The following is a 15077-nucleotide window of genomic DNA, read 5'->3' on the forward strand; positions in this document are numbered from 1 at the left end:
CATCCCAGAAATGGCAGAAAGCCTAAAATAGGAGGGTCATGGTCCAGGTCTCACAGAAAGTGAGATCCTGTCTCCAAAATAACCAGCACAAAAGAATTGGAGGCATGGTTCAATTGGTAGAGCGCCTGCCTAGCAAGCATGAAGCCCTGAGTTGTAGCCCCACTACGTCACCACCACCACCAAAAAAAAAGCAAAGCAAAGCAAAATAAAACAACCAAACAAGAACACCTCCCATTCTATTCCCACCCTGGAGAGTTATACCAGAATCTCTGTGAGTGGGACCCTGGTAATACTAGTGTGTGGCCAAGGGTGAGACCTGGGAGGAGATCAGGGATCTTAGACTTGCCCTAGCATGAGGAACATCTGAGCTGCTGATTTGCAAGCACAGGTCTCCTGGCCTCTCCCAGGAGATGCTAGATTGACAGCTGTGGGGGAGGGAGGGATCCCCAGATCCACACTGTAGACAAGCCATCTGGATGAGTCTCAACATCAGACACACCTTGGGAGGATGGATCAGTGACGCTTCTCAGCCTGTGGACCATTGGATCTTGTCAAGGTGTGGACTCCAGTTCACTGGGTAGACAGTAGAGCTCCGGACCTGCAGCCAACAGCTCCTAGGCGGTGCTGGTGTCCCACCTAAAGCAGTGGGATCAGCACCCACCACCCACACTCGGGCACCTTCCAACTCCCCTGTGACCCATAGCCTGGAATTTGCAGTCCCACAGGCAGGTATGGCTCCCACCTGTCAACCTCAACACCTGCTGTATTCACACCCTTGGTGGCTGCCCCACCCCCACCCACCACCCCATGCCAGCTCTATGTATTCTTTGGTTGTGCCCTTCTCCCCTTTTCTAACTGCATTATTTAATAAATCTCAGAAAACAAAAAGCAGGTTGTGGGGCAGAGTGGTGCATGGGGTGGGCAGTAGATTTCAGCAGAGCAGCCTGGGCCCCCCTCCCTGCACCCCACACCTGGCTCCCACCCTGGGAATTCCACAGGGAATGCAGCCCTGTCCAGCCAGGCTTCTCCCAGAGACACCTGTCAGACACCAGTGTGGTGGTACTGTGCCTCTGATCTTGCCAGCCATCCACAAACCATTCCCTTGAATGACGACATCGGCCTTGATACCCTGGGTGAGGAATCTTTCAGTTAGGGCTCATTTGCTTATGGAGCAGCTTCAATTACCAGTGAGTTCCAAATTGGCGTGTTTCTACTGGTGGCAAGCATTCAGAGTGGCACTGTCAGCTGCGGTGACGGCCTTGTCTGCATTGCTGTTGGGTGTGCAGGGGGCTGGGGTGAGGGATGAAAGCACGCGAGGCACCTGCACTCCTGTGTTTACATGCTTGTCTGTCTCCCATGCTCCATTTGGTGGCTGTTTTGTGACACATCATGCAGGGAAGTCACTATGGAGATCATGGCAGGGAGGAAAGGGTTTCCTGAATCACAGCCCCACCAAGCTGCTGGGAATGATGCCTCATGTGGAGAACCCGCTGCAGCTTCACCAGGCACCAGCAGGGTTGCCTGACCACTGGGCAGAAGTGAACTTCAGCTGGGACTCACTTTTGATTAATCAGTTCTTTTTAAGAAGCCAGTGGCTTTGGAGAGACTGGGTGTCTTAGGTGTCCCTGGGGTGACTATTGCAGGAAACCCAGTTAAAACAGGCTTAGGCAAAACAAAAGATTTATGTATTCATGTCAGTCAGATGCCAAAGTGTTGGCTGCAGGCACAGCTTGATCCAGGGCCCCAAACATTGTTTCTTGTCATCTCTCTGCTTTCTCCCATGGGCTCCTTCTTGGAGAAGCTCTCTCTGCACAACCCAGGCCGCCATTCCATCCGCTTTGCAGCCTCAGCAGAAATGAAGCTCCCTTGGTTCGGCTTTGTGTCCTGAACCAATCCCTGTGGCCAGGAAAAGCCAGCGTCTTTTGAACCTCCCTGGTGCCCAGTCCTGCAGCCCTAGGCAAGTTTGTTTCAACCAAGCCACAGGGAGGAGAGTACGGTTTCCAGAGGGAACCAGGCAGGGGAGACAGTGAGGACAAGGACAGTGCACGGCAGCTGCCACAGGCCTGGGTCAGCCACCTGCTCAGTCTGCCAGGGCTAGGCCTTCTGCCCTTGAGAGCAGGAGGTGTGGGCTAGGACCAGAGGTTCCCAACCACTTTTGTCACTGTGCCTTCTAAAATCTGGTGATAGGACAACCTGCCAGCGTCCAGGAAAGCTCACACCCTTCAGGTGCCGATCATTTGTAGTTTCAAATCCAGGGACTCAAAGGACCCACAAGCTTAAGACTGGTTCAGCATCCCTGCCTGGTGGTTGGCCAAGACAGCAGGTTCCAGTGCCCACGCATGGTGGGACTCTCCCAGGTGTATCTGGGCAAGGGCCTCACGGCCTGGCCTGGGGCTCCCTGGGGATTCTGAGATAGGGCCATTCTCAGAGCACCAGGAGTGAGTGCTCACTCTCCATGTCTTCATTCCTCCCCTGTGTTCCCTGGCCACCTGCTGGGTGTCAGGACACGGGGTGGGGGTACAGTCCTATTACCAGGTCAGGACTCTTGGAGAAGGAACTCAAGGATGGACGCAGAGGAGACTTGAGCAGGCCAGGTTTATCAGTGAAAGCCACGCAGAAATGTCCCTATCCAGATGGGAGGTGAGGGGCTCACGAGGGAGCACTGCTGGGGGTCCCAAGACCTCAGTTTTTTGGGGGGGCTTGTGGTCGCTGGGGTGGTCAGTCCTGGAAAGCTGGGGTTTGTCTCATCAACTCCTCCCACATGTCGGACAGGGAGTTCTTGGCCTGGGGTGGTCACATTGGGGCTGTCGTTTCCCATGGGCTGTGTGGCTGTGGGCCAGCCAGAACCTGCTATGTGTCACAAGTTGTTCCGTTAATGTCCCCATTCCAGGATGTGATTCCTTATCAGTGTCCAAGCCATGGTTCTCAGCCATCAGGCTTCCTAACTCCCTTGCTACCCCTGCGTCATTCCCCTCAAGGAGTGTGGACCCGTAGAAGGGAGGAGGGCCGTGGATCACTTTCTTCAGAAACTCCTTCCTGACGAACAGGGGCGCTGGCCCCACCTTCGGAACCACCTTTTCTCCCTTCTGTCTGTCCAGGGTGATGGCTGAGCCTGAGGTGGAGGAATAGAGGTTCTGTTCTAGAGGCGGCCTGTTCTAGAGGTCCTGATTGTTGATGGTTATCTCATGGTGTTGGTGGGAAGCCCTGGCACACATCATTTGTAAGTGAAACTTTTGAAGCTCAACACTTGGATTTGGTGTGGCTTACCATTGTAGTCACCAATTGCAAGAAGAGGTTTCCCTCAAATGTGGCTGGCAGCAGTGGTAATCTGTCAGGGCTGATCTCCCATCTGCTACCTTAGGTGTATTTGAATCATTGCAGATGGGAGGGGAAGTGAGAGTAACCTTGGCAAAGGACACTGAAGGTCCATTGCTGTCCACCCCAGGTGAATTTAGATTCAGAGACTAAAGGGATGTTAAAGAAAGCCTTAGCAAGATCCAGCAAAGGAATTGAACAACACATGAAAAGATCATACACCATGATCCAGTTGGTTTCATTTCAGGGATGCAAGGATGGTTCAACATCCTTAATAAATAAATATAATACGGCATATAAACAGAATCAACGACAAAAATCACCATCTCAATAGATGCAGAAAAAAACCTTTGACAAAACTCAACATCCTTTCTGAAGAAACTAGGAGCAGAAGGGGCATACAACATAATAAAGACTATATATGACAAACCTCATACTAAATGGAGAAAACCAGAGCCATTTCCTCTAAAGTCAGGAATGAGACAGGAGTGTCCTCTCTCCCCACTCTTATTCAGTGTAGTACTGGAATTCCTAGACAAAGCAACAAGGCAAGAGAAAAAAAAATCCCTTTTTTTAATCCCTTTTAGGATTCAAATAGGGAAGGAAGAAGTCACATTATCTCTGTTTGCAGATGATATATTCCTATGCTTAAAAAACCCCAAAGATTCCACCAGAAATATCCTAGAAATACTTTCATCAATGTAGCAAGATATAAAATCAACATTCAAAAATCAGAGGCTTTTCTATATACCAACAATGAGCAGGCTGAGAAAGAAATCAGGAGAGCAATCCCATTCACAATAACCCCCAAAAAAGACTTCGGTATAAACTTGACCAAGGAGGTGAAAGACCTCTGCAATGAAAGCTATAAAAATTTGAAAAAAGAAATTAAAAAAATCAGAAGATGGAAAGACCTGCCATGTTCAAGGATTAGAATTAATTTTGTGCAAATGGCTATATTATCGAAAGCAATCTACAGATTCAAATGCAATGCCTATCAGAACCCCAATATCATTTCAGCAGAAATAGAAAAATCAATCCTAAAATTTATATGGAAGAATAAAAGACCCCAAATACCAAAAGCAATCCAGAGCAAAAAGAGCAAGCTGGAGATACCACAATACCAGAGTTCCAATTATACTGCAAAGCCATAGTAACAAAAACATCATGATACAGCACAAAAAAAGACACAAGGACCAATGGAACAGAATAGAAGCCCTGCTATAAGCCTACACAGCTACAGCCAGGTGGATCTTTTGACAAAGGAGCTAAATACATACACTGAAGAAAGTGGTGCTGGGAGCACTGGCTATCTACATGCAGGAGATGAAACTAGACCCCGATCTCTCCTGTACAAAAATCAACTCTAAATGGATCAAAGGTCTTCATGTAAGACTTGAAACACTGGAACTACTACAGGAAAAACTCGGGACGATGTCGGCATAGCTAACTATTTTCTGAATAGGACTGTAATTGCCTAGGAAATCAGAGCAAGAATTGACATTTGCTACTGCATCAAATTAAAAAAATTCTGTATAACAGAAGAAACAATACCAAAATCAAGAAACAGAATGGGACAAAATATTTGCCAGCTAGTCTGTAAATAAGGAATTAATATGCAGAATATACAAAGAGCTCAAAAAACTAAAAAGAATAATCCAATTATTAGTGGGCAAATGAACTGAACAGACATTCTCGGAAGAAGAAGTACAAAGGGCCATAAATACATGAAGCAATGTCCAACATCCTCAGCCAAAAAGAAGGTGCAAATCATAAGTATTCTAAGCCTGGCACTTGTGGCTCACCCCTGTAATCCTGGCTACTCAGGAGCAGGGATCAGGAGACTTGGGTTCAAGTCCAGCCCAAACCAAACAAACAAACAAAAAACACCCAGTGAGACCCTATCTCAAAAATACCCAACACAAAAATGGGCTGGCAGAGTGGATCAGGTGGTAAAGCATCTGCCTAGCAAGCATGAGGCCCTGATTTCAAATTCTAGTACAGAAAAAAAAAAACAAAAACCCTACATTAAGATTTCATGTCGCCCCAGTCAGCTTGGCCATCACCAAGAAAACAAGCAACAGCAAATGCTGGCCAGGATGCAGGAAAGAGGAGCCCTCACACCCTGCTGGTGGGAACGTAAACTAGTGCAGCCACCATGGAAACCAGTGCAGAGGTCCCTCAAAAAACTCAAAGTAGACCTACATGGCCCCACCACACCACTGTTGGTATTTATCCAAAGGACTCTAAATCAATGTACGGGAGAGATGCCTGCACAGCCACATTTATTGCAGCTCTGTTCACCATAGCCAAACTGTGGGATCAGCCGGGGTGCCCAACAACCGATGAATGAATAAAATATGGTGTGTGTGTGTGTGTGCCCTGGAATATTACTCAGCCATAAAGAAAATCGAAATGATGGCATTTGCAGGAAAATGGGTGGAACTGGAGATGAGCATGCTGAGTGAGATAAGCCAAGCTCCAAGGACCAAACATCATGTTATCGCTCACTTGTAGAACCGGGGCCTAAAATGATGACGATGTGTTGTGATGATGGTGGCAGTGATGGTGATGATGGGACACGAACGCGTGTCTGTCTGGGGGGCTCAGCAGAAGGGACGAGGGGATGGAGGTACGCTGTGCAATACATATGAACACAGAACAATGGAACCCAGCGGACGCTGTGAATGAGGGGGAGAAGGAAGGGGAACTGAGAATGTAATGGAGGCGTGAACCTGTTCAAGGTACACTACACAAGTATGGTTTTACCACAATGAAACCCCCCGTTTATTAATCTATAACCAATTTTTTAAAAGATCCAAAGCAGCAGGAGAAGCTCCCATTCAACCTAACAATGGAGCGGCTCCCTGGCAGGGGTGGATGACTTTTAGCCACACACAAGCTCTGTCCCGGCCTGCCGTACCAGACATGGATCCCCCTCCATGGAGTGGACCCAAGAGCCAACTGGACTGTGGCTGGCTGCGCCCACACGCCTTGTGTCAATATTGCACTGCTGGGCACATCCTGCAGTCGTGTGCCACACAGGAGCCCCGCTGAGCAGGGCCGTTGAGGACAGTGCCCCCACCCCGCCCCACTGATTTCTCCATGGCCTGGAACTAGAGCTTCTGGCGCCTCCAGCAGTCAGGACTTGTGTCCTGTTCTGGCACAGCGCGCATGGCGTGGGAGGCTTTGGGGACTTTCCTGACAAGGACGCATGTCTGGCACTGCATTTCACTCAGTAACTTTAGGCTTTTGGAAGCACTTTTCTTTTTTTTTCTTTTTTTTCTTTCATTTTTCTTTTATTATTCATATGTGCATACAAGGCTTGGTTCATTTCTCCCCCTGCCCCCACCCCCTCCCTTACCACCCACTCCACCCCTCCCTCTCCCCCCACCCCCTCAATACCCAGCAGAAACTATTTTGCCCTTATTTCTAATTTTGTTATAGAGAGAGTATAAGCAATAACAGGAAGGAACAAGGGTTTTTGCTGGTTGAGATAAGGATAGCTATATAGGGCATTGACTCACATTGATTTCCTGTGCGTGGGTGTTACCTTCTAGGTTAATTCTTTTTGATCTCACCTTTTCTCTAGTTCCTGGTCCCCTTTTCCTATTGGCCTCAGTTGCTTTTAAGGTATCTGCTTTAGTTTCTCTGCGTTAAGGGCAACAAATGCTATCTAGTTTTTTAGGTGTCTTACCTATCCTCACCCCTCCCTTGTGTGCTCTCGCTTTTATCATGGGAAGCACTTTTCTTAAACCCGTGTAAGCACCTTTATTAAACTCTTTGGCTGTCGCTGTAAGTACTGTGTGTGCCACTCGGTAGCCAATTTTTTGATGGTGGCTGTGGTTTTTAAACCCATCCTCGGGCAGTTTTACCACTTGGTATTAATTTCCCCTCACGGAGCAGCATCCTTGTTGGTTCCTGTTACGCCCAGTCATGTGTCCCAGTCTTTACCTTTCCCACCCGTCAGCACAATCTCCAGTTATGGTGTGCAGGGTGTGCCCAGAAGCACGGCCACCCCAGTGTGCTTCTTGCAGGGGAGATAGAAACAGGGTGCTCCCGGGAGGACAGTCGGTCACCCCAGGATGAGCCTGGTCATTTTCACTTGTCCTGTCTCCATGTCCATATCTAGCTGCCCATTGCCCTCTATGCTTTAGGGGACTACCATGAGTTAGGGTACATTCTGTCCTGGTGTCCATTACAGCACCTGTGGTCTGTACACTAGTAGGGGACCAATATATTTATGATTTAATGGGGGTCTCCCCCAAATCTTTTTAATGGATCCTCCAATGTGGATGCAGCAGCATAATGCATTTTACATATTCTCTGAATTTATGGTTCTGGTATAATGCCATAAAATAGTTGTTCATATTGAAATTTAACTCTACTTTTACAAAATAGATTAATTGAAGAACAGTATTAAAATTAGACTCCAGTTTATGGGCCAGATCTCTCCATTTTCAGTTATTTTGAAGCCATGTAGTATTGTAGAAGATTGACGTTTTTCTTTGATCCCCCCTTTTTAAAATCACAATTCTTTAATTTCACTCTGTGCCTGAAGAAAAAAAAAGAAGGAAGGGAAGAAAGAAAAGAGATGAACATAGCCTCTATAACTTTGTTTTGTTTTGGTAGTACTGAGGCTTGAACTTGGGTCCTTGTACTTGCTAGGCAGGCGCTCTACCATTTGAGCCACGCCCTCAGCCCCTTTTCCCTTCAGGTCTTTTTCAAATAGGGTCTCGCACTTATACCTGGGACAGCCTGGACCACAGTTCTATTTATGCTTTCTGCAGAGCTGGGATGACAGGCACATACCACCATGCCCAGGCTTTATTGGTTGAGATGAGGTCTCATGAACATTTTCCCCAGGCTGACTTTGAACCACAACCCTCCCAATGTCTGTCTCTGCAGTAGCTAGGATTATATGTCCCCACTCTGATTTTTTATTTGAACTCCTCTGTAATTAGGAGTCCAGCAGAACTCTTGTTAACTAGGAGTTCATGACCACTATAGTCCAACAAGGTGATGTTTCCATCCTTTTAGAGTACAGTCAGCAACCTTGCTACAATCTGGAGAGGGGCATCCCTCCCTTCCAGAATGAGAGTCCCCAACCTTATTTCTGGGGCCACCTGGAACTCTTCACTAGGTAGGAGCCAGCAACTAGGCACCTGGAGACCAACAGCTAGGATTAAGATGGAGCAGGATCTCAAATTACGTCAAGTGGCCTCTTGGGATATCAAAATAGAGATTGGGGGGGATGGGACTGGGATTTGAACTCAGGGCTTCATACTTGCAAAGCAGGCACTCTATGGCTTAAGCCACGTCACCAGTCCATTTTCTCTGATTGTTTTTGGAGTTGGAGTCTCATGAACTATTTGCCTAGGCTGACCTCAAACTTTGATTCTCCCAAACATAGTCCCCTTAGTAGCTAGGATTACAGGTGTGAACTACAGGCACCCAGCCAGAAGAAAAATCTTGAAGAATTAACTTGTACAGCGTGTTTCTTTCTTTCTAATTTACAATGATCTGCAAACATATGTTGCAAACAAAATGTTGAGTTACAGTAACTTTTTATTAGGTAAACCTTGAAGAATTAATTTAGGGAGCTTGGTCTTTGGGTGCAGAGTTGGCATTTTGTATCTTTCTCCCTGGATAAAGGATAAAGGATAAAGGAAGGGCGATGGGTGAGTCCACTCGGTATGACGGTAAGGACAGGTCCTCTGTTGAAACACGTAACATCCAGCTGTCTTAGCTGTGGTGGTGAGAACAGAGTAAATGCAAAACGCTTTGAGAGTTAATTTGAAGGGGTAAAATGTTTCCCAGAAATTTGAATTTTTTACAAATACAATAGGAGGTCTATTTTATTATTGTTGCTGTTATTTTAACTCAAAGTAGTTCCTATCCATCTCCCTAACTTATAGGGGACTCTGAGGAGTGGCTCCTATCTCATGAGATCCTCTGCTGTGGTGCAGAGGTCGGGGGGGGACATCACGTGACAAAGCCCTCTTTATCTCTCCTGCCTTGCTGAGCTGTTTTGAACTTGCCAAGATGGCACCAGGCTTTCTATCAACTGCACACCTCATTATAAATCCTGGCATGATCCTTCTGCAACAGGCTTTTAACCTTTTGCCTTTGCCCTTACTGGTTGTTTTCATTTTGGAATAATCTTTTGCTTTCAGGACAAAACCTTGTCCTACCACTCAAAATCCTTATCCAGAAAATGTCTTCTTTACATCGTTTATGCCTCTTCTCCCCCTGCCGTATCCCACCATTGTCTCTCAGCTCACCCTGCTGCTCATGCTGCATTCTTACTCCATTTCAGAACAATCCTTACGTTAGGACAAAACTTTATTAACAAAGTCTCTTCTTATGGAAAAAGCCTCTTTGATTTATGACCTTCTTTGTATCTTCTCATCTCCTATTACTGGTCCTTTTTACCTTGGTCCTTAACCCAGATTATACTTAGGAGAGAGGGAGACAAATAAGATCACCTGTCCACATCTACCTGCAGGTTTTACACAGAATTTATTGCCACTTGGATTTTAAAAGGGCCTTTAAAAATTTTTATTTTTTAATTGTGTAGTGGGGTTTGTTGTGATATTTCCATGCATGCACACAATGTCTTTTGATTACATTCACCTCTCATTATTCTTCAGAACTTATTGTGTTTCATTATTCTGTTTTCACAATGCATATAGTATATGTCAGTCATATTTACACATATGCATATATCCATCACCCTCTTCTTTCACTAAAAGGGCCCTTTTACACAATTTTTTCTTTTGATCCTACATGAGTTATAGAATGGTACATTCCAGCTAGGGCTGGCTAAGATAACAAAACTTTTACAGTCCTCCGCTCTACCAACTGAGCTATCGAAGGGCACGTAACAAAACTTCTAAAGGACCTTGAACAGCAAAACTATCTTAATGTAAGCAAGAGGAAGGAAAAAGGAAAATACACAAAGAGCCCCAAATCTTTATATGTTAACCTTTTAATTGCAGTTTAGAATACAAAAGGCAAATTGGTCTTCCCAAGAGAGGAATGAACCTGTACTGTTGAAGCCTTCTCTCAACTCCCATAATAGTGCAGGCTTTGGAAGATAAGGGCACAGGATGAGAGAGTGAAACCCAAAAAATGCAGCCTGTGTCAATAAGGGATTGGATAGGCTTTCCAGACACATCCAGAGTCACCCAGGCTCCTCCCTTCTGAGGTGAGTGGTCCTAGAGGGGGCCAAAGAACACTTGGCAGCTTTACTCAGATATGGCCCTGCCAGGCTTGATCTCAGCTCCCTTCAGAGCTGGGACAATCCTGTTTCCAATGCCCCTTTTGGTGGCACATGGAACAGGGTGTCTTTGGTAACTGTCATACTTGAGGGCATTTTTTGCTGTAATGTTTTCAGTTAAAGCAGACCCCTTTATTGGGGGCCTTTTGGTGGAGGGAGTACTTCCTAAGTGACTTGGAGGCATCCTGGCTCCTTGAAGGATGGCCAAAACTTTGGTCTACGTATTATCAAGCCTCTAGTCTCTTGTCTACTTCTGTGCCCTATGGTTTTTTTTCCTCCACTTGTTCTTGGTTGTTAAGACCAAGAAGGCTACATCTAAGTAACCAAGTTTAAGGGGCTTGAGAGTCTAGTGCTAACTTGTGGAGCTTCTTCCTAATCACTGGGGCCAACTGTCAAATAAAATAGGTCTCATGATGCAAGAGATCAGGTGAGATCTAAGACAAGCTCGTAAGAGGAAACCATTGCTCCCTGGATCCTCTAATGGTGAAGAAAACAGGTGGAACAAAGTGTTCAAAGGTCCAGAGCAAATCAGACACTGCCCTTTGTGGAATGTCTGACTATGTGCAGCAAAATAATCGCATAATTCCTGCCCATCACCATGGTAACAGGGAAGCAAAACAAGCATGAGACACCTAACTGAGAAAAAGAAACAAGCAAGAAGCTGAACAGAAATAGACTGGCTTACCTGGATTGGGGGAGGTAAAGTCACCAGCTCCTGGGTGAGTGTCTCCTTCCTCCTGGCTGGCTTGCCAAAAGACATTACCAGATTTGGGGCCCTGGTTCTGGGGACCAGACATTTTTTGGTTTCATTGGAGGAATTTAAGAATGGACACAGAGACTTAAGCAGGAACAGGTTTATCAATGCAAAGCAAAGCAAGAGCAGAGCAAAGTGCCCTCGGGGTGGGGGAAGGGGGGCTCAAGAGGGAGCACTGGGGGCTCCGAGACCTCGACCTTTTACTGAGGTCAGCCCTAGAAAACTGGGTCATGTCTCATCCACTCCTCTCGCATGTTGGGCAGGACATTTCTTGGCCTTGGATGGTCAGACAAGGGCTGTCACTTTTCAGGGGCTGTAGGGACTGTGTGTCAGTCAGCCCCTGCTGTATGTCACAGGTCATTCTGTTAATGTCAGCTGTCTAAATGTGATTCCTTATCAACATCCAAACCATCATTATCAGCTACGAGGTTTCCTAACTCCCTGCCTAATTCCTGTGGCATCACTGCTCTGGTCATACCAGGTGGAACCTGGGCCCAAAGGGCCGATCCAGACCCATGGGAAGTAGTGTCCCATTGAACCTACCAAGGTGTGGCCCACTCAGCACCCCTGGAGAATTTCAAGGGTGTCAGTGAGGGCTTTCTTTTGTTCACTGACTTGGAGAGACAGTATCCATTCTAAAAGGGTTCCCACCCTAAAAGTGAAGGTAGGAGGTCTTGTTGACATGTTGTCCTTCCACTGAGAAGTGCTCCTGGCCGGAGTTTACTGACTTAAAAGTGAAAAGAATGTAAGGATTTAGGTACACAGGAGGTGTGTCAGTCATAAAACCCTGATGTTGATCCTATTAAATGTCTTGCTCCAGTTCCATATAAAAGCTGGTAAACACTGGAGCTGCTACTGTGCCTCGCACACACTGACACTCAATAAATGTAAGACTGAATTGAATGACAAATGAGTAAAAAGCAAGTGAGCGATGGAATATTCTAGAAGTTACTTAAAAAAAAAATAAGCCAAGATGGTTTAACACTAGGAGACAGGGTGTAGGGATTAGCTATGTGGACAGGGGCCACTGACACCTGCGTCTTTGCCCCTGCCACCCAGGGCAATAGCACCCTTGTCTGTTCCACTGGTTCAATGTTAGCCTAAGGCTAGGCGTCTCTGCTTCATACTGTTGACACATGTGGCCAGATCGGCTCTGTTGGGAACATTGTAGGTTGCTGAGAATTGCTCTCCTAAGGTTTTGTATAAAGAAAGGGCTCTATTGCCCCAAACAGTGGGGTGGGATCACACCATTGGAGGAGGGGTTTAGCAGATGTGTCCCCAGGAGGAAAGTCCTGATACCATGAGAAGCAAGCATCTGTCTTGCCGGTTGGGTTCTGATTTGGGCTTGTTGGCTTTGAGTGTTCTCCTTTGAGTTCAGGGCTCCTTTGTGAAAGAGAGAGTGAGACCTCCCCAGGAGAGCATGGACAGTCAGGATTCTGGGCTCTTGGGAAGAGTAGCCAATAATAATGATGATTAAATGATAATTGCTTCCATGTTTGAGCACAGTCCACCTGAACCTCTGCACGAAGCTTCTCATGCTTCGTCTTATTAAATTTCTAACACTAGAAAAGAACATGCTGCCCTCCTATAAGGACTGATCACTTGCTCCCCTGAAGGTCACCTAAATGATGCCCCTCAGGGTCCCACCCCAGCAGTGATGGGGGCTGGGAGCTGCCCCAAGTCAGGGGAGCCCAGAGCATCCATGCTGGGAGTCCTCTTGGCCCAAATCTCTTCGTGGTGACCTGAGTCTGGTGTCCCAGAGCCCCTGAAAGATGGATAATGCCAACCCTGGGCCCAGGGTGACAGGGTCCAGCCTGGAATTCTCTCCAGGTGGCCACATGTTTGTTCTTGTCTTGATTGTAGCAAGACTTGCCTTATGGAGGTAACGGAGTAGAGATACAGAAAACAATGCTGTTGAAAGAAGAATTTATTATTCACAGTTTCCAGGGGAGAAGCCTCCGTGGGGGTGGGATTAGGAAGCAACAGGAGTGGAAGTGAGGGGTGTGGATGACCAGAGCCTTTGTTGTGGTTTCTGTGTGAAGAAATAAGGGAGGCAGGGTGAGCAAGGCACAGTAAACTTCAGAGGGGTGGTCTGAATAATTCTGGCTGGCTCTGGGCTGTCCAGATGTTTCTAGTTTCACTGGTCCCACACCCTGGTATCTGATTTGGGTCAGGGGAAATACTGGACTGGAGTGAGGTGGATGAAGGAGTTGGGTGGGACCGTGGGCCCCGGATGGCTGGTGCATATGTGAAAGGCGTGCTCACAGGCAAGCTGTTTGCTGTCTCTAGGAATCAGCCCTGGGAGGGGCTGTCTTCCAGGATCAACAGGACTCAGGGATGTCAAAGCACCATGAAGTACAGAATGGGACACACAGGATTAATGCGTTTCTCCCTGCAGGGTGTTTTTCCTGAATGTGCCATTAGATTCCATCATTGAACGACTGACCCTGAGAAGAACTGACCCAGTCACAGGAGAAAGGTTTGTCCAGGTTCCTGGGGGTTGGTTATCAATGGCTGCCAGCAGCCATGCCCTCTGTAGAGCATCTTACCCATCAGAGAGTCCAGCACCATGGAGAACCTGCTCCAGGGGTAACACCAGTGACAACAGACAGAGGCTTGAAGTGGAGTTGCCCAGTTCGCTCTCCTGGGCATATCTGTTGGTTCTCCCTGCCTGGGAGAGTAATGCTGAAAGGAGTGTCCAAGGCTCTGCAGCAACACATTGGCAAAGTGTCACCCACTCTATCTTGGGGTCTCCAGCTGGACCCCAGCACATGAAATGCCTGCATTGAGTGGGAAGGTTGCCACCAACAGATAGAATGCCAACCTTACAGCAGATGCTTAGGGAAGGAGGCAAGGAAGGAATAAAGGAGAAGTGAGAGAGGGAGGGAGGGACGGAAGAAACTTGGCCCTTCCTGTGTTCTTGTATTTGGCCCTCCAGCCACGATCTCTTGGTAGCTTGAGGCCTAGTGGAGGGTGTGCCTGGGGCACAGCAAATGTTTGTGTTGTGGCTGGTGATGATGGTGACAGGCATGCCAACACAGTCTATACAAGAGGGTCCCCTTGTCCCCCGCCCTCTGGGCTGGACCACAGATCACCTGCTTCCTTCCCTCCTTCCTCATAGGTTCCACCTCATGTACAAGCCCCCTCCAACCATGGAGATCCAGGCTCGTCTCCTGCAGAACCCCAAGGATTCTGAGGAGCAGATCAAGCTGGAAATGGACCTGTTCTACAGGAATTCTGCAGAGCTGGAGCAGTTCTACAGGCAGGCCATCATCCTCAATGGGGACCAGGACCCGTACACTGTCTTCGAGTACATAGAGAGTGGCATCATTAATCCCCTGCCCACGAAAGTGTCCTGATGGCTTCAGGACAAGCAAGGTGTGCACACCGCTGGTGCACAGCAAATGTCTGTGGCCGTGGTGATGGTGAAACCCTAATAAAGAGTTCTAGACACCATCTTGTGTGTCCTGAAGGTGTGGTGGCTTGAAGGTGGCCTTGTTTTGGGGTCTGGGAACACAGGAAAGCGGAAGCTCTGGGCCTCGGCCCCTGTATGCTGTGTGTCGTTGGGTGGTTCACCTACCCTAGGACCTGTCTTTTCTCACAACCAGGGTGAGCACTGTGGCTGCCAGCTGCCTCACGGGGTGGCTGTGGCATTGGGTGGTGATGCAGCAAGGACTCTTAGCACAGGGTTGGCACACAGCAACACAGCTTTAGAAACTCGGCACT

General features: G+C 47.5%; 1 protein-coding gene across 15 annotated transcripts in view; it reads left to right on the forward strand.

Annotated features, from left to right (window-relative positions):
* Window positions 1-14800, forward strand: part of Ak8 (adenylate kinase 8) — a 128230-nt gene extending 113430 nt beyond the window's left edge. For all 15 annotated transcript variants that reach the window (XM_074052915.1, XM_074052919.1, XM_074052923.1 and 12 more), the window contains 2 exons: window positions 13750-13830; window positions 14473-14800. In XM_074052915.1, the coding sequence (XP_073909016.1) occupies window positions 13750-13830; window positions 14473-14710 (319 nt within the window). In that variant the 3' untranslated portion in view covers window positions 14711-14800. The remainder of the gene's footprint in view (window positions 1-13749; window positions 13831-14472) is intronic.
* Window positions 14801-15077: the final 277 nt, after the last annotated feature.

This window comes from Castor canadensis, chromosome 13, assembly GCF_047511655.1.
Source record: "Castor canadensis chromosome 13, mCasCan1.hap1v2, whole genome shotgun sequence".
Taxonomy (NCBI): domain Eukaryota; kingdom Metazoa; phylum Chordata; class Mammalia; order Rodentia; family Castoridae; genus Castor; species Castor canadensis.